The sequence below is a fragment of the Conger conger genome, chromosome 15 (assembly GCF_963514075.1).
Source record: "Conger conger chromosome 15, fConCon1.1, whole genome shotgun sequence".
In the NCBI taxonomy this organism is placed as follows: Eukaryota; Metazoa; Chordata; class Actinopteri; order Anguilliformes; family Congridae; genus Conger; species Conger conger.
The window spans coordinates 21,715,876-21,739,517 of NC_083774.1; the positions used below are offsets into that span (position 1 = coordinate 21,715,876).

The 23,642-nt window shown below is 42.3% G+C and overlaps 2 protein-coding genes across 2 annotated transcripts; one reads left to right on the forward strand and one right to left on the reverse strand.

Annotated features, from left to right (window-relative positions):
* The first annotated feature begins 4,634 nt into the window (after positions 1-4,634).
* psma4 (proteasome 20S subunit alpha 4) lies at positions 4,635-12,002 on the forward strand. The gene is made up of 9 exons (XM_061222645.1): positions 4,635-4,719; positions 5,303-5,334; positions 5,518-5,560; positions 5,988-6,150; positions 6,336-6,413; positions 8,774-8,862; positions 10,194-10,324; positions 11,164-11,287; positions 11,739-12,002. Exons 2-9 carry the CDS (start codon positions 5,332-5,334, stop codon positions 11,891-11,893), a joined length of 786 nt encoding a protein of 261 aa, XP_061078629.1. The 5' UTR covers positions 4,635-4,719; positions 5,303-5,331; the 3' UTR covers positions 11,894-12,002.
* Positions 12,003-13,865: 1,863 nt separating this feature from the next.
* Positions 13,866-22,983, reverse strand: oaz2a (ornithine decarboxylase antizyme 2a). The gene is given in 6 exon segments (XM_061222581.1): positions 13,866-15,136; positions 15,426-15,511; positions 15,861-16,033; positions 17,487-17,567; positions 17,569-17,635; positions 22,708-22,983. Coding segments are annotated over 6 exon segments (651 nt in total). The 5' UTR covers positions 22,821-22,983; the 3' UTR covers positions 13,866-15,005.
* Between the last annotated feature and the right edge of the window lie 659 nt (positions 22,984-23,642).

A 23,642-nucleotide genomic window follows, 5' to 3' on the forward strand; every position in this document is an offset into this window, starting at 1 on the left:
ACCTTTGTCACAATGACTGGAGCAGACGGAACAAAAGCAGCAGGAGCCAAGTACCTCACTCGGTCAAGCACCTTTTCACCTTTTTGTGTGCAATAAATTGATCATCTCTATACTCTACTCTCTATAATCTATAATCTGGAATTTCTGCTGATACCAAACAATGTTTTATAAACAAATTGAATAGCCAATCGTTTTTCCAGATACTGTAGGGAAAATTCACAGAACAAGAGATCTCCCTCCTAATCATGATAATCAATCGCCAGTCAAAATCAGACTCAAACTGTAATCAATATATCACATGTACGCTGCTCGTTATCAAATCAAATGAACCTAGAACATTAATTACAGCTGAGCTTATGAAAACGCAAGAAACCACAGTGTCAACTGTCGAAATGAGAGCAAATAATGCACCAGGCTAAAGAACTACATTTACTCACTAAGAGGATAATTTTAATCAAATGTTTAGTATGTCTGTATATTTTCAATGATTCACTGCTGATAAGTTTGTGTTAGAAGTGCATAAGTGACCCGTGTGTAACTTGAGTTGAATAAAATGATTTATATACTGTGGAAAGTACCAAAAAGCACCATGTATTGGAAAGTACAAAATTGCACCGTGTTTTGCATAATTCCTATTTTAATGGTTCCTTTTTTAAAAAAAACGGCTTACAAAGCAAGATGTCTTGTATGCCTGTTCAATGTAACAAAAGCATTTTTATTTTTTTTAAGTAAATGGGGTGATTTTCCACCATGGTGTTGGTACCGAGGAGTACAAAATCATTGTAGAGCAGCCAAGTCAGTTGATGTTTTTAGGAGTTGAAAAAGTGCATAAAATGGGTGTAAAACTGATATTCGAGGTTCGATTCTACAGAATTGAACCAGCTTTGTGCACTTGTACCAATAAAGTCAGATTTTTCTGAAGAGCTTACTGCCGTGGTATCTTTTCCCTCATGAAGTTATTTTTCTTCAAACTGGAGACTGGACTTTGAATTCTGTCGTTTCCTAGCCATGACATTTTGGGGGCTCGTCCGGGATACGAAAAAGGGATTGCTGAAGCTCCCGGCGCCTGGAGACGGAGGCAGAGGGTACTAGCCCCTTAAAAACTGCGCAGCTAAACAAAAGATGAGAGCATTTAAATACTTGTTTCGGATTGGGGCACTGTCCCCTCTGACCTCCTCTCCCTGACGCCGGAAGCGAAATCCTCTCGTATAACTAACCCGGCAACTAACACCGAAAATTGAAGAAGGCGGCAAGCTGTCCAGAAAACGTGCGCAGTGAACCGTGAGTGAATTGAGTGTGGTGTGACGTCATAAATTGTGTTGAAAAGTATTTGTTGAAGCAGAACTAATATTGAAAAATTAAGTCTGAAGGTACATTGTTACTGTTGACTGAAGGTATATTGTTGCTGCTGATGGTTTAAGCTGTTGATGTTGTAGAGGTGCCAGAGACTTGGGAGGAGAGAAACCCAAGAAGGGCAGCCTGCAAGAGCTCTGGAAAAAGCATGTTGGGTAAACACTGTCCTCTAAGGTGTGATTTAAGAGAAAAATTGTTGGTAAGAAAAATACTGTTAAGCTGTGCTGATGCTTAGATGCTTGTGCTTGAGCGGATATAACGTTGTATTGAGGCAACAGAGGTAAAAATTAATTATTAATTATTAATGTATGTGTACAACCATAAAAGAGAAGGGTGAAAAACAATAAACTAAATTAAGTTAAGAAACGCGAAATGTGTATAATGAATAAACGGGAGAAAATACAGGCCCCGGCAGAAAATAAAGGTTAAAAATATAATAATATAGATAATAAAAGTATTGAGATAATCGCGGGAGTATATCCTAAATGTAAACAGGAGATAGTTTCTATCTCAGATGAATGGACAAAAAGGACTAAGAGAATGGTGACAAAATGGCCTAAAGGTGGTACATTTGATAGAGAAATATGCGACCAGATGGGAGGAGCAATAGAAATTATAGATCAGAAGACAAAACACAAATAAGAAAACAAAAACGGGAACAGGAAAAGCGATCCTAGGGTGGTTCAGGTCCTTTTCCCTAGGAAAGGGTATAGGGGTGGGTAGAGATCACATCGAAATGATGACTCCTCCTCCGTATGCCCCGCAGTCGCCGGGACATGCAGAGGTAAAGGAGAGGGGCTTGTATCCAATATGCCCAGTAATATCTGAAGCGCCACTTGCAATGACGGTATGTCCAGTAGTGAAAGGGCAGGTTGAAATAAGCGGGTGGGTAGAACATGAGGGAGAGGAAGAACGTCTCGAGGAGAAAAAGGAGGAGATGGAACGGAGGATAACAGGCCTAAGGGAAGAATACGAAGAGGTGGAGGGGTTAGGAACCGTTGGAGAGGGCAGAGCCAAAAAGTACCAAGGAAACAGAGACCCGGGACGAGTATAAATCGAGTTCAGTAAAAAGCACTGCAAATAAAAGACAAATCCCTCGATCAGAATGTAACGAGGAAGAGGAGGAGTTCCTCCGAGTAGAAAAAAGTGAGGGAAGTGGCAGGGAGGCAAGTAGTAGCGACCAAGAAACAGAAGAGCATGGAGGAGGAGGACCACGGGAGGAGGCCAAGTCAGCATGGGTACTGGGAGACATAGGTGGGCGAGATAAAGAATAAGAAATAAACCCAAATGGTATGGCAGTAATGATGAAACCTCCAAAGTTGTAGCACCATTATTAATTAGGGAAGGTGCACCCCGATACATTCCCTGGTCCACCCAGGATATGCAAAATGTAATAACAAATCTCCCTGAGTTACAGAATGGAGCGAGCCACTGGATCAGGGTGCTGGAGGAGGAGACGACGGGCCGGATCTTGGCTGTAGGGGACCTGAAGGCTCTCCTGGGAAAGGTTGTGGGGATGGAAACAATGCTGGATATATTTGAGCGGGCTGGCTTTGTCAGAAACCAGGCACAAACTCCAGCAGTAGACGGTGGGCCATTTGATAATGTGCATGGGGCCATTTGGACTGCTCTGCGAGCCCTGTATCCCGCACGACCAGACATCACGACCTTAACGGGACCGCCTTTAAAAGACGATGAACCACCGGCAACATACATCCACACGCAGTTGCGCAGGTGGAGGCTGGAGACGTACAGACAGATCCTATAATGACTACCCTCTTCCGCAAAGCCATACGGGAGGGGATGTCACCAGAAGTTGGGTGCCGCCTCGATGAGGTGGTGGGAGTGAACACCATGACTCACACGTATGTGGATCATGTGCCCATCTAGTTGGGGGCTTGTCCAAAATGTCGTGGCTAGGAAACGACAAACTTCAAAGTCGACAGAATCGAACCTTGAATGTCAGTTTTACACTCATTTTATGCACTGTTCTTATCTCAACTCCTCCTAAAACATTCCAAAAAACATCAGCTGACTACAATGATTTAGTACTTCTCGGTACCAACACCATGGTGGAAAATCACCCCATTTACTTCTTTAAAAATAAATGCTTTTATTACATACATCTTGCTTTGTAAGCTGTTTTTTAACAACACTTGTCTGCTAAGTAACCTTAAACTCACATGAAATATGAAATAAAAGTTTTAAAATATTTCTACATTTTCACTGATTTTTTGAAGTTGCATGCACTGGCATTGTATTTTACTAATGTAAAGAACACCGTTCCATTCATTTCACAGATGTGCATATCCACGGCTATTTCAAAGAAAGAATAAAGGGAATCGATTGACTTGTGAAGAAGAGTGCCAAACCAATTTAAAATTCTCAGATGTGAGTGCACCATCAATAAAGCATGACATAAATTTAACTCAATACAAATCCTGCTTCTACAGCTAACATTCATATAAAATTATGAATTGCGCTCTAACAATCCTACATAAGAAAGGAGTGTTGGGAATAAGGGTGTGAATAAGAAAAGCCTAATGTTTACTTCTGCATCGGAAGATTTACAGTCTGCATTGGAAGATGGCCAGTGATTCTGCATCCTAACCTCCATGGGAAATTGATTCCAGTGGGGGAACAACCAGAGGCCCTGAGGCTCCAGTGGAGAGGCCTGGCTGGAATGTAAAGTTTATTCCAGGCTTAGAAATGTACATATTTATTTGTTTACCATGTGTTTACCAGATGTTTTTTCCCCCCACAATGTCATTTGTCCCTTCCTCTGAAATTAAACAGTAAATGCAAACAAAAAATGTTTGCATTTATATGTTGACATAGTTTCGAAACCATATTGCAGCAGGCAGTTATATAGCCTGACAGAATAGTTTCATTGCTTTATTATAGTTAATATTTGGACAGCACTTCTGTCTGGATTTATCTTTGGTTAGACACTTTTACATTTTTCAGAAAATAGTCACATCATTGGCTCATGTGGAATAAGCTGCCAGAAATCTGAACTGAATGCCAGGGTTTCTGGCCATTCAGTTCTATCTTTTATTTCTTTTTACTTGAGGCCACCCGATATGGTATTGATGGTCATAGAAGCACATACCAACGAATAGAGCCTCTGTATAAATTACATTTATCGCTAATTAGAGTAAACTCAGTGGTATGTTTCGCTTCAGTATTTAGCTTTCGATTTGCAATGTTTTTGTAATTTATCATCCTTGCCCCTAGTGGGCGGCATTCAAGATTTAGTACAGTATTTTGTAGGGAGCTCTCTTTCTCGGTTGGGTTTGACGTTAGTTCATTTACGCTCTGACAAGACGGGAATCGAAAGGGGGGTAACGTTAGCTAATTTTCTAGGTAAGATAAAACAATTATTTAGCTATAATTCACACAGAAATAGCATTTCATTAATGGATAAAAATAGCGTGTAATCTGGTGTTGCGTATGTCAATGGGAAATAATGTATTTCTGCCTAAATTGACATTATGGAAGCGTCTGGCCTACATGAATTGTACAGCTTGCTCGCAAAAGTTGCTGCTTCATGCTTGCCCATACAATGAGGTTAGCTAGCCAGATCATGAATTAACTAGCTAGCTACACAGTTGATACTGACCAAGTGTATTGTTTTAATTTTAGGCTACCCATATCTCACTTTAATTTTATTATTATAGTGAATAATTGTGTGTAACGACGTAAATGTTATTCTTAAAAGTACCTGGGTAAATGTTCTCGTAAGTGTACTTTCGGTTTTGATCGACGTTTCAGCTAAACTAGCCATTTTAACTAGCCTAGAATATTTTCCAGTTTTAGGTTTTAGTCTGTTTTCCGGTTGCGGTTGTTACATCTAACTGTGTAGATGTTTTTTTATATATGTATAAATCCCCACATTTGATTGCTTGCTGGGTGAACGATGTAACCTTTTGTTTATTTTTCTTTCCAGATTTGCTGTTTTGAGAGGTCGTTTTAATCATGGTTAGTATGCCTTTGATTTTCAACAAAATGTTGTTTGCCAGTCATCTTGGGCAGTAAATAATCTCCGCAAAGGTTATACCGTGAAGCATTATTGCGAGAAAGTTGAGGCAGTTGCTATGTACAGCACCTTATAATACAGTGTTGCAGAAGTGTTTAATTACTAATACCTTTTATCCATTCCAGTCTCGCAGATATGATTCCCGAACGACCATCTTCTCACCAGAAGGCAAGTAGTTGCTTTCCCTTGTAGCTATGTTATATTAAACGTCTAGTCTATAATATGTATACGGTCAGCCTCAGAACAACCAGGCACGTGGCCAGTAAATTCACTGACCGTAACAGTCGTTATCAGGATCTTTTCTGGAACTCGCCAGCAGCATCGAGGGCACACATCTTACACGGTGCTAAATTGGACTATTATTATTATTATTATTATTAATAATGACAGCCTGAAATGATAGCAGGTAGTCAAATGCACACAAAGTAATATTGGAGGGAAAATAATGTTTAAGACGTTATACTGTGTTAACAAATATAGTATTGTTAGCGCATTATAATTGGTCATTTACACAGACGAGTGGAAAGATGTTTCTATTTGAAGGTATGGGGGACATTCTCATTTACCTGGGGAACTTGTTCTTTACAATCAACAGGTCGTCTGTATCAGGTGGAATATGCCATGGAGGCCATTGGTCACGCTGGGACGTGCTTAGGGATTCTGGCCAATGACGGGGTGTTGCTGGCAGCGGAAAGGCGGAACATTCACAAGCTGCTTGATGAAGTCTTCTTCTCCGAGAAGATCTACAAGCTGAACGAGTGAGCACCAATTTCTGTCTGCTGTTCAGTTGAGACCAGCAGCATAACCCACTTACAAACCCCCCCCCCCCCCCCCCCCACTGTACTTATACCTCAACACTACATTGCCCCGTTGGGCTGACATAATCTTCAGACAGCCCTGTGGCAGAACTGTTTAATCCAGTGTTGGGGTTGTTGTGTTGCAGGGACATGGCCTGCAGTGTGGCAGGAATAACGTCAGACGCCAACGTGTTGACCAATGAGCTCAGGCTAATCGCACAGAGGTAAGCTAGCACACTGCTCAGACACTACAGAGAATGCACAAATTTACCACGGTCATCTAGATTGCTCTGCTTACATCATCATTTATTTGGCTTTCATAGTTTTCTTGATTGTTTTGATGATTCGGACTCATCATGACATGACTCTTATAAATCGTATTAGTTCTAATATGAAATAAGTCTATCACTGTATTATGTTTTGAGTTTTCTCCACTGATTATTATCTGATGTTGATTCATGATAGTTGTCAGAGAAATCTTGTCCCTGATGGCGATATATTTTACTTGAGTTATTTAATATACCAAGGGTAATCCTGAGTAATACTGATGGTGATGCTGCACAAACTAGCTCTTTCAGAAACTGAACTCTGTGAGACGTAATGTCCTACCCTAGTCATGCCCTAATCCGGTGTGTGTGTGTGGGGGGGTGGTATTCTAAATAAAGTACTAAGTAATACAGTCGATTTGATCACATAATGTCCTTTGTGTACAGTTTTACCTTTATGCTCGATCGCATGAACTTGACAATGAAAGAATACACCTTGGCCTGTGACTGCATTTGACCACACCCTTTTAAATGTCATAATAAGACGACACTGATGAGAAAATATCAGAACTCAGAACATGCCAACAAATTCTCTATATGTGCACTGGGATAAGGTTCTGCTTGATGAAGGGCTTATCACTGAGGTTCTAGTGTTGGTAGTGGAACCGGTGCAATTCGACAAAAGATCAGAGAGGTGTTGGGTGGCGTATCCTGCTATGGCATTGGTGCACAGTTAATGGCTCGCTCCATCATCTGTATTGATTTGTTACCATGCCTGTGCCAACTGTGGCCAGCAGTCCTGTAGGCACATACAGGTAGATGCATAAGTATTGGGAAAATCATGGCAAATTGGTTGTTTTTCTTCTTATTTTCATGTTTGCATTTCAGATCACACAATGGCAGACCAAAATTCTGAATTTACATTACATTACAAGGCATTTAGCAGATGCTCTTCTCCAGAGCAACAGTGCAGATCCAACACAGAATGACATTTGTTTGACTATTGAACTATATTACAACCATGCCATATTACCAAGTTCCCTATTTCAAGTCAATTTCAATTTAATGGTCAATTTTCTGCTGCAGATATTTGATGACGGCAAGTCTGCAAATTACGGACATCATTTGGCTCTTTTGCTATCTTGCTGCCAGTTTGTTTTAAGCTGTCATTACTGGTTACATAATCAATAAAGAGCATTGAAGCAGTGCCAGATTCTGCCATATAGGCCCTGTCTGTTTGACTGATGCAGAATGAGTCCAGAGTAGTGCCTCTTCCTCCACTTTCATCTTTCTGTCACTCTGGAAAAGGTTTATCTTTGTCCTGAAGACTTGTTTCCAGAACTCATCAGGCCTCATCCTTCTATTTATTTATTTATTTATTTATTTATTTATTCATTTATTTAAATTGCAGATCCTAATTTTGACTTTATATTCTTGGTGCTGATAAGACGAAGTGTAATTTTGTGTATTGTAAGTGTAACTGTAATTTTCCTGTCTTCTGTGTAGTGTCCTGAGATATCTTCACCACAATATATGGAGGTCATTAGCAATTACTCAAGCTGACAATTGAGGGTTTTTTTTTTCTCAGCTCTTACAGTCACCATGTCATCACTTTCTCATGACTTCTGCAGACAGCCTGAGTGCTGGTGATTGCTGAGTCCTCCAGTTAGTCTCTTAAGGACATTCCATACAGCTGACTTTGGAATATACAAACATTCTGCTCCCAATTGATTTTGTCTTTTATTTCCTCTACAATTGCTTGCTTGCATGTCGTTCTCTGGCCCTTGTCTGCAGTTTTCTGGCTTATACAGTAGATTCTACAAACATTTCCAAAGTATATGACCCATGCCCTGATATTCACTGCTTTCCATTTAGAAATTAGTAGTATTGTAATCCTCTGAAGTTTGAAGCCGCTGACGGTGATTTGTCCCAAAACTAATGCTGACTTGAAAGCGGGGGACCTGACTCAAAATGGATTAGTGCAGAGGAAAAAACAAGCAAATTAGACAGAACTGTCCCAATACTTTTGCATTTGACTGAACGTAACTCAAGTTGGTGAACTGCAAAGTGAAAAGAAAAGAGAGCTGAACTCCTGCAGCCGTGTTTGTCTGAGCTTTCCTGCATTGAACACAGGGTTTTGCATTGTTAAGACAGGCCTGTTGTCATCCTGCCTTCCAGATTGGGAGAAAATACAAGCTAAGAGGGAAGAAGCTGAAATGGCTTGCTCAGGGGACTGTTGATGGTTCTGATTTGTGTGAGTTTAAGATTTAAAATGCACTATAAGACTTAATGAAACTGCATGTTATTGTCTCACACAGGTACTTGCTCCAGTACCAGGAGCCAATCCCGTGCGAGCAGCTGGTGACTGCACTGTGTGACATCAAGCAGGCCTACACACAGTTTGGAGGTACAGCAAAGAAATAATTTGACTTAATATTTAAAATAATCATAATGATTTGTCATTTAAAGAGAGCTTCAACAGACAAACATTTTCAATGACTCTGTTATTGTTGGTACAACAATAGAACAATAGAACAGTTTTCAGTTGGGTCATTTTGATTTGCATTATGTACCATCAAGCAACTCATTGTAACTGCGTGTCAAAATATTCCTATTCCATCATGTCATAAAATGCAAAGCAAGGTGCTTGTTCGGCAAATTTGAATTACTGCATTGAGTACTGCATATCCTGCATGACTTTACCCTTGTGGTTAAAAACAACATTTGGCCTACACATTGCTCGCTGTATGGAAACATCTTTTATATTACTGAGACTCATTAATGTCTCAGCTGGAGAGGGACAGAGATTAAGGATGCTTATATACAGTATTAACCGTTTGACCGAGGCTGTGGAACCGCTTGCCACTAAACATCAAGTCTGCCCCTCCATCTCCATCCATTTTAAACCAGTTTTTCTTGTTTGCACATATGTATATATTTCACGAGCATATATTTTGTACAGCACTTTGGTGCAGCTATGGTTTTTAGATGGATGATTAGATTTATATAGCGCTTTTCTACATTAGACTCTCAAAATGCTTTACAGTGATGCCAGGTTTAGGAATTTGCCCAGGACACTGGCTCTTTGTGAAGAGTGTCATGGGATCTTTAATGACCACAGTGAGTCAGAGCTTCAGTTTAACATCTCACCTGAAAGATGGCGCCTCCTACAGCAGTGTCCCCATCATTGCATTGGGGCATTGGGGATATTGACCAGAGGGAAGATCGCCCCCCTACTGGCCCACCAACGCTACATCCAGCAGCAACTTAGTTTTCCCAGGAGGTCTCCCATACAAGTGCTAACCAAGTCCACACCTGCTTAGCTTCAGCCATGTGGCAGGAGCTGGGTGCATGATGATATGGCTGCTGGATACATTTTAAAACTGCTTTAAATACAATGCATGTACTTACTTACTTCCCTAGGCCTAGACTGTTGAAACTGTTTTTGTATATGTAGCACCCCATCTCAGTTTGAACATCTCATGCATCCAGGTATTTCCTTCACTGAGTTCACAGGGGTGTGAAGCAGTACCTAATGATCCTCAATTAGCCAGGGGTCAGGACTAGTCTAGTGTTACTGTTATTTTCCAGGGATAGCATTACTAAGAAGCTGAGCTGATCACCCCTTCTTTTATGCACTTGTCCACCGGGCCGCTATTGTTCGAGACGGTACTTCTGCATATTTATGAAATGGATTCTGTTTGCGGTCCCCCTTAATGTGAATGACTGTGTGTGCAGGGAAGAGGCCTTTCGGAGTGTCTCTGCTCTACATGGGCTGGGACAAGCACTACGGCTTTCAGCTGTACCAGAGTGACCCCAGTGGGAACTATGGCGGCTGGAAGGCCACCTGCATTGGCAACAACAGTGCTGTGAGTCTGAAGTGCCTTTCAAGTGTCCTTTCCTCTTTTCCTTCAGAGACATTGTTTTGAGTTCAGCCATCGGTAAAGCTATTTAGTTTGAATACAGGTCTTGGTCATTGATCCTGCAGTTTGTGATTGTGCATAATCGATTGTGGAAACTCACAAAATATTTTTTATATTATATATAAAAATATTTTGTGAGTTTCCACAATCGATTACGCCACAAACTGCAGGATCAATGACCAAGACCTGTATTCAAACTAAATTTTATTTTGTTCCCTCTCCACTAGTAAAGTGATTTTATTTATTGTGGCTGCAAATGTTCATCTTTAGAAATGTACTATTGTAAGAAATGTATCGCTCCAGTTATGAAGCATGTATCAATTCCTAATTAAGGCTGGTAAATAAAGAAACAGGAATTCGCAACTTGGATAGCAAGGACTCATCAAAGATGGAAGTCTTGCATAATATCTGGTGTTGCAATTGGAAAATAAAAGTAATACCAGGCTTGAGCACCAGAGGACACTGTTGTGCTATTAATAACCTCACTGTCTATGGATGACTGTTTTAAGTACAATTTTAGGAAAACGGTGTCTGAGCCCAAGAGAGCTGCACAATATGGAGTATTGATATCTCGTGATTTACATGTGGCTATTTTTGCCAGCCTGAAAGTTCGGCCTGTCTATATACTGTAGAGAGCCTGTTTTATCAAAGGACAGTTGCATGATGCAGATGCACAAGATCAAAGGCTTTGTGTGCATAAATTAGTGTAACATTTTCATATGAATTGAGTGGGTGAAGCAGTGTGTGCACGCTGGCTATAAGATGCTGTGTGTCTCTGCCCTCAGGCAGCTGTGTCCATGCTGAAGCAGGACTTCAAAGAGGGGGAGATGACGCTGTCATCCGCCCTGGCCCTGGCCGTCAAAGTGCTGAACAAGACCATGGATGTGAGCAAGCTGTCTGCTGAGAAAGGTGAGGTCCGAGGCGCGGAAGTGTCTTTGTGCTGCGGCAGGCCCTTAGTTAGTTATGAACAGATGGTCGGGTTTCTTGTGAAAATGTGCCTTACTGGACACATGAATGACCGTATGCCACTGAACGCATGGCTTAGCACATTTATACAATTCTAAAGATGTTCTTTGCCTTGACATCAGTGGAGCTGAGAAGGCAGCGGGTATTCCTAAAAGGGCAATTTCAAATACGAGCACCTGGGCTTTCCGACATTGTACACAACAAGCCCAGATCAATAATAATTGTAGTAATAATTATCAAAGCCCATGTGAACGACACTGTAGCACTGAAGCCCAGGCAGCTTCAGTGCGATGATGTCCTTCGTGGTGGAGACAAAGCCCGTTCTCAGACCCTGTACCCTGCCGTGAGCCGTGTGCTGTGACTGACGGCTTGCGTGTTGTTTTGGCTGACCCAGTGGAAATCGCCACGCTGACCAGAGAGAACGGAAAGACCCGGATTAAGGTGCTGAAACAGAAGGAGGTGGAGGAGCTGATTAAGAAGCACGAAGCCGAGGAGGCCAAAGCGGAGAAGGACAAGAAAGAGAAGGAGCAGAAAGACAAGGATAAATGAGCCTCCCTTCCGTGTCCCTCCGTCCCGCTGACATCCCTAGCATTTTCAGCACACCGCATCATCTGTATGTCTTTATTTCTTTCTTATTAAAAGTTTAACATATGTTGTCTCCCTGTGTGTCTCTACAATTTTTACTTTAATTTTTTGCTTTTACTATTTTTCATCCGCATTAAATAATTTTGAAGATGAATCGAGTGCAGTGATGGCAAACAGTTCCGACTGCCTTTCAGAGCTTACTAAAGAACCTGTCAGGACCTGTAATAATGCCCGTGTCATTAAAAATGATGCACTCTCAAAAATATGAGCTCCCTCCCACTGCAAGTCTTTCTCTATAAAATCTCCAGTCCAAGGGAGTGTCTGCTCTTCCAGAGCAGATAAGCAGTGAGATTAACAAAATAAATCAGGTTTTTGCACATTTTGGGATTAGTCAATAATCCCTGCTCTTTACCCAAACTGCCAATTTGGTGGAAACCAAACCAGTTAAGACTTCCCAGAAGTGCAGTGGGATTTCACTTGGTCATGGCCTCAGTTGAAAGTCTGTTACATAAGATTAAGTTAAAGATTAAGGGGCAAAGTAACTTGTCCTTTTACATTAGGTGTTTCAGGACAGCAAGGTATCCTGAAAGTTGCCTTTACTAGCCACAAAGTAAATGTATGTGTATCTGTAGATTGTGTGTGCAGATTTAAAAAAAAAACCCCAGTGTAGAACAGGTGTGACTGTGAACATGGAAATCACACCCATCACAGATCCTGTATGCATGTAAAATGGAAAGGTCTGCGTCACTGCCCTAAATGAACTGCAAATGCAGCCTGCTATTTTAAAGCGGGGGAAGGCTAAGTAGATGGGCTGTAAGGCATTTAGCACTCCGTGACACGGTCTCGCAGCACGACTCCTAACATAGAATGAGGAATCGTGCTGCTCCGTTGCCTTGGCAGGGGCCCAGAACAGCTGCTGTGCAATCATTGGCTGATCTGCCATGAGGGTCTGCCTGGAGATTAGAGCACTGTGACCGTTTGCCTCTGAGTTCAAGCCAAAGAGCGCAATTTTATCATTTCTGTCTAGTCGAACCACACCGTGTTCTCCCCTCAGCTGAGGAGATTTCTGCCGAGATTTATTTTAGCAGTAAAAACGTGGCATGTGGGTGGGTTTGGTATGATTCATACACCTTCCAACTGGCAAGCTACAATCGTCCAAAGCAGATCAGCTGGTTCCGTATAATGGAATTTTGTAACCATGGCTGAACTGCAAGTCATCATTATGTTGAGTTGTTTGCGGTTTTGGAATTTAAAAACAGGATTTGATTTAGTTAATGTATATACCACTTTTATTTTACCTCAAGCAATACAAAGACAAGATAAAGTAAAACATCACTTATTTTTCTAACATACAGAAAATCCCAAAGGACACAAGGATTGTCAAATTATGATTAATATCCGCACTTCCCTGTAAACAAAATCTAACGTGGAACAATGGAAAAGAACAAAAAAGGATGAATAAAAACAAAAAAATGATCACAGCTCTTTTCAAAGCTACGGAAACTGAAAGCAGGCCCTTAATGGCTGCCTGCGGTTGTACTGTGAATATGCAGAACAGGATTGCAAGTACTTTGCAGAACTTTTTATTGTCTCACTCTGCTGTGCTCGTCTGAGTTAAGGTTTCAAATAAGCAAGGAATGTATGTGCATTTAGTTTCCCTGACCTGGCCAGCCAGTCCTGAAGCTGGCCTCTACCAACAGGAGACACAGAAGAACCTGGGATTTCTCAAAGCTCTCCGCTCCTGTTCAGGTCATCCTGAAATCAGGCCTTAACTGCTATGGGGGAGATGGGCACAGGGGCGGGACCATTTCTTTGGCAATTCTGTCAATCAAACACTGCAAAAATAAAAGGGAGACCTGGACACGTTCTGAGTCCCTCTGTTCGGTTGTTGCACTCCTAAAGTGCTTGTCGCTTTCCCTGCTTTACCTCATCGTAAGTGCGTCTCTCAGCTTGTCGGAACCGGTCTTGGGATGTCAGGATCCTTTCACCATTTCCAGTGTGGTTTTCCCTTATGACTGAGGGGCAGGGCTACATACTTTGGTAGGCACAAAAGGCCCTTGTAATATTCACACCTCTAATGTTAAATCGAACGGGTGCACTGTGTTACCGAAGGGCTTTGGTTGCGAGCCACATGAACATGGGGAGACCATCGCTAAAGTGGGTCTTGATAAGATTACGTCAGTCACACTGTGCTAGTTATCTTTCTATTGTAGTGCCAGCTGGATTTTCCAAGTGCTCGTCAGCTCGTAAATCACCGCCGATTCGCTTTCCCAGCTGCCCCTTTCCCTGAAACTCTGGTGAACTACGCCCGATGCCTGCTTCTGGCAAGTTCAGAGTGTTTCCATCAAACACCTTCCTCCACATCCCCTCCACACCCCTGAGGAATGAAGTGGACTTTACACTAGGCAGTAGTGAGCTGCGACACCTGGAATGAAGGGATTGAGACGAGTTTCTGTGACAAACTGGAGGAGAAACTGCTAGCTTTGCCCCTGGCATAGGCCCCTTCCTCAGGAGATGATAAATGAAAACCAACCTGAGCTGAAAGACCACAGTGTCATTACAGAATGACTTGTGTAGAAAACATAACTCTTAATAAAACAAAGAGTATACTCTTGCATTACTATATACTACCTTAGAAGAAACATTGGGGAGATATTACATGGATTACAATCATTAACCAAAATGCACCCGATACAGGCAAATCCCAATACCCACCCCCTATGCATGCTTCCCGCTAGTGCCCCTGCCCTCTTCAGACGGGGCCTGCACATCGTAAGTATGATCTACAAAGAAAGTCAGACCTCTTGATATTAGTTGCAGGGGGTTTCAAAAGATATGAAGTACTTAAGCACCAAGTGACCTAGTAACAAGAGTCGAGGACTCCCAAGACGCATGGTAGGATGGAGAACAACCAGTGGGATTATCAGTCCAAGTCCCCAGTCCCCTCCAGTCATCCAGGAGGGTAGAGTTTAAATGTCCCGCAGAGATTAGCCTTGAGCTACTTCTATTAGCACAGTGGCAGGCTAGGCGAAGGCAGCAGCGAAAGAAGGGACTAGGGTGGACCAAGAGGGGCTCGTCATTCTTCATCGGAGCTTGTGTGATCCAGAGAGTAGACCATGAACAGGTGGTCTGCCCGGGCAGGTACCAGGGGATGGCCTGGCTTCACAATCTCAAAGCCCATGTAGTGGAAAGTTTTTGTAATGGACACTGCAAGACAGAGAACAGAAATTAGAACACTCAATGATCCTCAATCACTGCAAAAACCATTACATGTTGTGTGACGCATACCAAATATCTGTGGTCTCATTTTAAGAGAATGTGCCTTTAGGGTTGGCATCTATGTGCCATGCTTCAAACTTATTCTCACATCTGCCCAAAGCCAAAGGTACCAGGACACCGCCCCCTTGGTATTTATTTCTGATTCCTAGAAGTACCCAGGCACTGTACAAGGAGTAAAGGACAAATAAATCCCAACGGGAGGAGGGTGCTCTCTTACATCGATCGTCTCTGCTTTTCTTGAACCACAAGAAGATGTAGCTGGCTTTCAGCTTCTCTTCAGCAAACTCCAGCAGACTGGTGAGGCTGCAGCAGAGGGAGGAGGGAGGGAGAGATGACGCAATGACACCCAGCCAGCTTTACATAAATGTTATATAACAATGCAGAGGTGAACTGCAGCCTTCTCCTGAATTAGCCCCAAGCTTTGCACCTCTGAGGGGTGTTATTGGAACGCTGTGTGCAGTTTCAGTGCAATAACAAGGCAAATAATCCCATATCTATGCTGCTTTACTGACATTCTGTGGTATTCACCTGGTACACCTTATGCGAGGGAAGTCCAGAACTATGGTAATTCTTGTCTTTGTAGAAAATTGATGACATACGCTCCCTTTGTGCACTTTGTAAATGTTAGGCTCAGAGGCTGCTGTGCACCTACCTCTCTTTGCTGCCCTCTGGGAGTGAGCCCTCTGGGATCTCCAAGAAGAGGCTGTTGGAGGAGAACACCGTCTCCCAGCAGGCCGTGCGGCGCTCACTCAGCTGGTACTGGAAGTGCAGGACAGGGGGCGTGCCGTTCACAGGTGCGCTCTGTGTCACCGTCAGCCTGTTGTCCTGGGAGAGAGAGGATTAGCAGAGGATTTATGACTTGCAGCTTTCACAGTGACAGTGACCTTCACGTTGTCTGTTCTCTCACAGAGAACACAGATCTGCGCAGTGCCATTTCCTCCATCTTGCCCTGAAGCACAAAGCCTGTGAAAAACTAGATGGTATAGTGGGTCTACTGATTGTAAATTCTGTCCGGCCAACAAATTTACAATTAGTAGACCCACTATACAATTAGTAGGCCTACTGGGGTTCTTCCCCTTCTGAGGGAGCTGGTACACAATCAAGACCCGCATAACAGCATTCAACACATTCAAGACCCCAGGCAGGTTGTCCCTCAGACCTCTGGATGTCTACATCACTGAACGGCAGGTTCCTCTTGGCCACAGGTCACATGTCTGGGCCCATTCACTTGTAGGTATGAGGACTGTTTACCCTCAACCTCATGACCAGGTGCACTCAGAATGCAAAAAGCAAATGAGTCCAGACATCTTATATTCTGAGAGGGGCTGCTGAATGGATTCAGTGGCCAGTGAACTCTGGCTGGGCAAATGTTTGCTAAAAATAATAAGGCAATATTTGCACACTAGGCAATGACCTACATTTCTCTGTGTGATTGAAAACAGATAGTGCATTTGTTCCTCTGTAAAACAGTAATGAGCAGACTGCTTAACATGCACCAATTTCTGTGATGTTAATGATTTTATACGATCACAAATGTTCCATGATGCATTTTTTTACTACTGGTCCAGAAGAAATCGCCTCTTTTGCAGTATAGCAGTCAGGATTGTTGCCATTTAACTCATACCACTGTGTTCTGTGCCAGTTAAAAACTGTGCACTATTTAGAACAGATGAGAAATTGCAATGTATACAAATGCATTTGTACCATAAACAAGCTGTGTGAGCAAAGCAAGGTTATTTAGCAGAATTATTTACTTTTGCTCAAAGAGATTTCCAGTCTTTCTAAAACCACAACATGACGATCTGAAATTTACAACTGCAGTAACCGTTCCGGTCAGTAACTTACACTGTACAAGGTTCTCCTTCAGGTGGTCGTCCACTGACCCTTACATGTAGTGTAGTTTGTCAAGTCAGGTTATGGTTTATTAATGCATTTGTTTCACAGGGACAGTGCTCAATAAATATATTGTGCCAGATATATCTATAAGCTAATTTACATCTGTAGTCCCTTGGCAGGAGGCCACAGGTTAATATTAGGCATGTGGAGAGTTGGGGTTACGGTTAGACATGTGGAGGGTTAGGGGTAGTGTTAGACATGTGGAGGGTTAGGGGTAGTGTTAGACATGTGGAGGGTTAGGGGTAGTGTTAGACATGTGGAGGGTTAGGGGTAGTGTTAGACATGTGGAGGGTTAGGGGTTACTGTTAGGCATGTGGAGGGTTAGGGTTAGTGTTAGGCATGTGGAGGGTTAGGGGTATATATTTGGAGACAGCAGGCTCACCTTGTGTAGCAGTACGTTGAGAGAGTGATCCCTGCCAATCCCTCGCCCACCCGGGATCTTCAGTTGTGGGTGAGGGACATCAGGAGCACCACAGAGGCCCTGGGGCGCTGTGTCTGGAGCACTGGAGCTTGGAGCCCATTAACGAGGTACTGCAGGGGAGAGCACAGGGACAGCGTGAGAGAGCGCACTGGGACTTCCACACCAATGATGCAAACACACAGCCCACAACTGCGCCTTGTGCTTAAGTAAACGCCTACAGGAGCCTACAGGCTGGCTGCTGATGTCACTTGTGCTCGTCTCCAGTGGATACATTTTAGTTATGCCAAATTAATCAGGATTCATATAGCCACATTTTTCCTGTCCTGCTGTAAAGCAATGCGTCACGACAGCCACTTCCACGAACAGTAGCATAAGATATTGAAACCCAATCAACCAATACAATGATACTGTTGGATATGTATTGGGATTTTTACAATTGATTTCAGCCAACGGAAATGCACTAAAAGCACTGGCTGCAGTGAGGAGAATATTATTATGCAATCAGCTGCATGAAGCCCCAGCACAGGGAAGGTGAAGTTAAGGGTAAGACCTGAACTCTTCTGCTGCGTGTGACAGCATGATGACACTTCAGCCCTTAATCCCAGCTCCACAAATAGCCTCCTCCACTCTCCGCCTCTCCAGCAGCACCTCCGCTTCCAGAGGCCTGGCTCAGGCACACCTTTCAGCACAGAGCCCAGATCTGTTCAGCTCTTTAAACGGATAATGGTGCTGGGATTAGGGTCGGGAGGCTGACCCACCTAACCTTTTCATTCTTCCTGAAGAGTCCAGTGTCCATGAATGGCTGGGGCGTGTGGCTGGCAGAACTCATGATGCAGCACTCCACACTGAAGCTGCTCACTAATCAGCCTTTTTTAAATCATTTTTTATTCTACATCTGTCACAAGGTGACCGTTAGTCAACAGTCACCAAACTGGGTCTGAATGAACCCCCAATCACCTGTTAAGAGGCCAGCATGTGGCCCACTGCTGTCACTGAGTGGCACCTCATTCATCTCACCCAGACAGGGCACTGTGCCCTACAGCTCCACAGCCAGCTAAAGCCAGACCACATTAACCTTGGCATGCCGAGAACGCAAGACCAGACGAAAGCTAATAACTTGCGAAACTCTTAACATTAGAGGAGCACTTCGGAGGAATGGAACCATGTAACCAGTAGCAGAACACCTTAAAATGTTCTGCCGACTGCATTTCATTTTAAGTGCCAATTCTGATTAGTAATTGTGGTAGATGGTCCCTGAAATAAATACAAAATTAAAATGGGAAGGACTGAGAATCTGAAAGCTGGCTGGTGTTGGTATGAACCACAAACAAGCACATGATTCTCCCCTTTCTGTAAACACGTCTGCAAATAGCCTGGAGGCTGGGAACGTGTTCGCCTGGGTTTTCAGTTACAGTGCAATGTTTCAGACCAGTAATAACCGCCCCTCGAATTGGGTGTGCAAACACATTTGTTGTGTCTATTCAGAAGAATTCAAACTGCTGTTTGGCTCAGGCCAGTCTGCCAAGCTGCTTTGTATTTTTGACATTCTTGCATCAGGTTCAGCCACCTGCAATTAATGCAGGACTGCCAGCCATATGAGAATAGCTGCTGCATTTAGTGATGTACCTTGGACAGACAAAGGGTTTGGTTTTAACAATCATTTTAATAATTCCAGCTAGAATAGAAGGCCACAGTAACCAAATACCTAGCCATGCTAATCTCAGCTGCTTGGCAACAAATGCCAAAACCATGGAGATGTGTGAATGGCTGCAACAAACAATTACTGCTGTGCCTTGCCATAATTTGGCATGTTCCAACTTGCCGTCTCCCTGTCTGGTGCCATTCAATCTAGTAAATATGGGAGTATCCTTTTCACAATCGGCAGTGGTTTTGCATTCAGAAGCAAACTGCTTCAGGTGCACTTTTCCATTTGCATAGCATCCAAAAACAATCGCACAGTTCCTAGCCGGAGCATATTGAGGACATGGCGTGGACAAATTTAATCTAGAAGACTGAATCTAAATCTGTTACTCTTTAAACCAAGACAGAATCGCTGCCAGTCCTTTTACGTTTTCCCTGAGGTGGAAAGTAGGTCTGTTCATGACTGAAATGCTAGCTTGTTTTGAAAGGCAACACCATTGCCCTCTGACATTCAGCCATCCCCTGGTGTGCCTCATCTTGGAGGGAGATGCACAGCGCGTCTGTTTCATAGGTCATGGTCACACCAAGGTTCAAGCCCCAAAAAAAAAAGGAACAGGGTCCGGAATCTAGAGAGTAGCGGCGCCCGCATATGTCCATGAGGGTGATAGCTCGCTCAGGGCACATGCTTAAGCCATAGTAGGAAAAAACAAAAAAAACAAAAACAATTTGTTGACCCACTATACCATCTACTGTTTCAAGCTGCAATTCCACAGACCTATCAATAATGCCTAGATGCATCTGCTAACTAGAGAAAGAATGTATGCAATGCAATACTGGCCTTGCACTGCTCAAACTGCAGGTCCCACCTTTGACTTAACTAGGCCATTGCATGCAGTGGCTTTGTCTCGACAGGTCGGTTACATAACACGCAAGGGTCAGGAGGTGATCGTTTTATCTGATGGGGGAAGTATACATTGCCATGCCTGGGAGTCATAGACCACGGCAGACCTATGCATGCCAAGTGAATTAGGGTCAGGAACATTTATTAACTGTCGAATCAAATCAATATGTGCATTCAACCCGATTTTACTACAAGAGCATTAATGAGATGGATACTCCACTCAGTGCAGCAGTTAATAATGCAGTCAAGGTGACCTTGTGAACCTGATATCCCATACTTCACATATGGCAGACTCATGCATTCACTCGCGTCATCTTTCAGTGTTTTTTAAACTTTTATGACCCTATTAAACTGAGCAAAAGGTAATCAGGGCTGTACACACTTCACCAGTAACTGCATCCCATAGTCAACGTACGTAGACCAGACAATTTGGGCAAGACTAAGCAGAAATCCACTGGCATTAAAAAAAAAAAAATCTATTATTTCCGTCTCACTCAGCATCATTTGATGAAGCAGCTTTGCTCCAAAACATGTTGGCAGTTAGCTTCTGTGTAGCCTTTTTTTTCCCTTTTTGTAAAATAAACCAACGGACTTCTGTTCTGTGTGCTGGTACCTTTTATTCAATCTTGAGAAAGGATTACTTTCACATGCACGAAGACAGCAGCGTGTGGACCACTTTTTAAACCACTTTTTAGGTTCGTCAATATAGAACCTGGATAATCCTTTTGTACTATAATGAATGGAAAATATTTAGCCATTGAAGTGCATATTCAGCCGATATTTTCCATGTATTCGAAATATTTAGTCTTATTTTAAGGAGCACGTGCTCCGATATTGAAGATTAACAAGTAAATAAATCCTTATGCAAGCCTTAGGAAAATTCGACTTGTACTAATCGTGTGAGTCTTATCTAATGGTTGTTTGTTGGGAACAGCTGGCAGTACCTGCAAACACCCGGGACATGCAGGCGATGGGAACACAACCTGCATTGTGCGTGGAAAAGGTCTGACAGACCCAGAAGACCAATTCCTCTGTTTGAACAATCTTGTTCTTGTTCATGTTTTGGAAATACACTGGTATTTATGCGGTATTATTTGATGAGGCTATTGTCACAGAGGTTTACATGCATTTAGAACGAAGACAAATGTAAAAGCTCATCCATCTAAGGTATAAAGTTGTATTAACATTGGCTTGCAATATCAAAGCATCAATCATAATTTTACAGGGCGAGAGCTAGTTTGACAGCATTCTGACATTGTAAATTACAGTGAAGGTGTGATACGGAAGCATATTTGTGCTTTGTAAGTAAGCATAAACATGTTATCAGAGCGCATATTATTCAGGATATAGCTACAAATGGAGAATTACGCAACGATTGCATCAAGAGAATTCTCTCCTTCGTACCCTGTTGTGACAACAGAGCTTCCCCTTGAGAGCAACTTGTTGCAAAGCCGATTTTAAATTAATGCTAACGTTAGTTATTTAGTCTAGTCTGGCCAACTTGTCGATAATCACACTGTTATGCCATCATAACTAGCCATTTTAATGTATTGTTATGCGCTCGATCTGCTAAGCTGGTGTATATTTGCGGGAAGCTGGCGAGCTAGCTAGCAACTAGAACTATAGTAGCATAAGAATCGGAAATGTTTTCACACATTTGACACCCGCCGTGCGATTATCGTTAGCTAGCCAGCTAGATTAGCTGTGTCGATAGTATTACTAGTAAGTGTTAGTCCAAGGTAAATTAGCTAGTTTCCAATGAAGTTGAAGCTAAACACATAGCGAAAATACGAGTGACTGTTAACGGTCAAATTACTGGAGAATATCTAATGTAGACTGGTTGTATTGCCAATCAGAAAAATTACTTAAGACATATAAACTTGCTTTGTGGAAGTTTGTAACGTAGACTCAGTGTTCGGAAAACACCAAGTTACCTAACGATGTTCCGAACAGTGAAACGTTCATGAGGAATAAATAAGGAATCACTTCCAGATCGTGTGTTTGTAACGTTAGTTTCGTTTATGCATGTTAACGTTAACTGACTAACAGTTAGCCAACTTTTAATTCGCTAGCCTTTACCGTAGCTAAACACCGTAAAATCAGTTAGTTAGACAGGCAAATTTAGCCAGCTATCCAAAACTAAGAACAACAACCATCTCAAAAACTCAGCGTGTAAAACATGTCAACATTAGCTCGCGGATGTTGTGCCTTGTTGACACTGAGCTAGGCTAGCGCTAGTTAGCCAAGTTTACGTCTAAGTTGCTAGCTATAAATTACTCACTGTGTTGCCAAGTAGCTACGTTAAGGTTAGTGGACATGTGTGGCATCTTTTCGGTAAGCCAGGCAGCTAGTTTAAGAGTGACAATTTGTCCAATACTGCACACTACTAACGACGAGTAGCTAACGTTAGTTTCAGCTAGTTGCAAATTAGCGAACATAGTTGGTTAACGGGTTCGGGAACTCAAAGTTAAAGCAAAACCGGTTACGAGGCTGGAAGTAAGATTTTCAACGGAGTTGCCTTCAAACTCTAACTGATATGAAATTAAAGTAAAGAATCAGACTAACACATTAGACTAAATAGCAACTGAATGTCTTATTAGCTTCTGGTGAAGGTCTGCAAAAGAGAATGGCCATGCCTACCTTTCTTCGGTATTTAGCATGTTCAATTCTGGCAAATCAAAAAATGTATTGTATCCTCTCTGACAACCAAAGCAATGACTATTTAATAATAGCTCCACAGAACAGTTCACCATCCGTGGATGTCCAAAGTGGGAGAAAAAAATCACCGGGCTCTAGCTAGCTATATGTAGGTGCCAACTTGGAGAAGAAAAAAATCTTAGCTCTTGGTTTCGTTTCCACAGCCAGGCAAGGGTTCCAGTTTGCTGAAAAGCAAAGGTTATTTAAATACCTTGTCCAAAGACTCATGGGTAATATCTAAACAGGAAATCGCGTAACTGTGACGCATGTCAGGTATCAAAATAGTTTCTTATTATATATCTCATTTTTTCAGGAATTACGATCGCATTTCAAAGGCTAAAACAGGTATTTAATTTCTGAATTGTAATATTTGGACCTATTCATTTTATCTTTGGTGAAAGACTGAGTACACTCCCCTCCTTTCTGTACAAAACAAAAAACACGCCCATATATGCCTCTGGGAAATGTATTTTTTAGAGCGGGAGTTATGTCATGTGCCTTTTTGTTAATATGCATGTGGAATTGGTATAAAAATATCGATACATCCTGTGCCACAACATTAATTGAAACATGCTTTTCTGTCAATGTAGACGCAAGTAGTACGATTTTAGGATCATTTATATGGAACTGTATGTAATATATGCTTCGTAAATTATATGATTTACTCATTGAATCTGGTAAAATTATGTATTCTGAAAGTATTTTTCTTTGGATCATTTTGGAAACCTACAAAAGACTACAAGTGAATAATAATAAAAACTTATTGTGCACCTCCGAACCACATGTCATTTCTGGTCTTTAATACAGAGCAGATTATTTAAGAGGCTTGCCTTGGTTCCTTATTATGGTACCTAGCTTAAAAATGTCTTGGTGCTGGT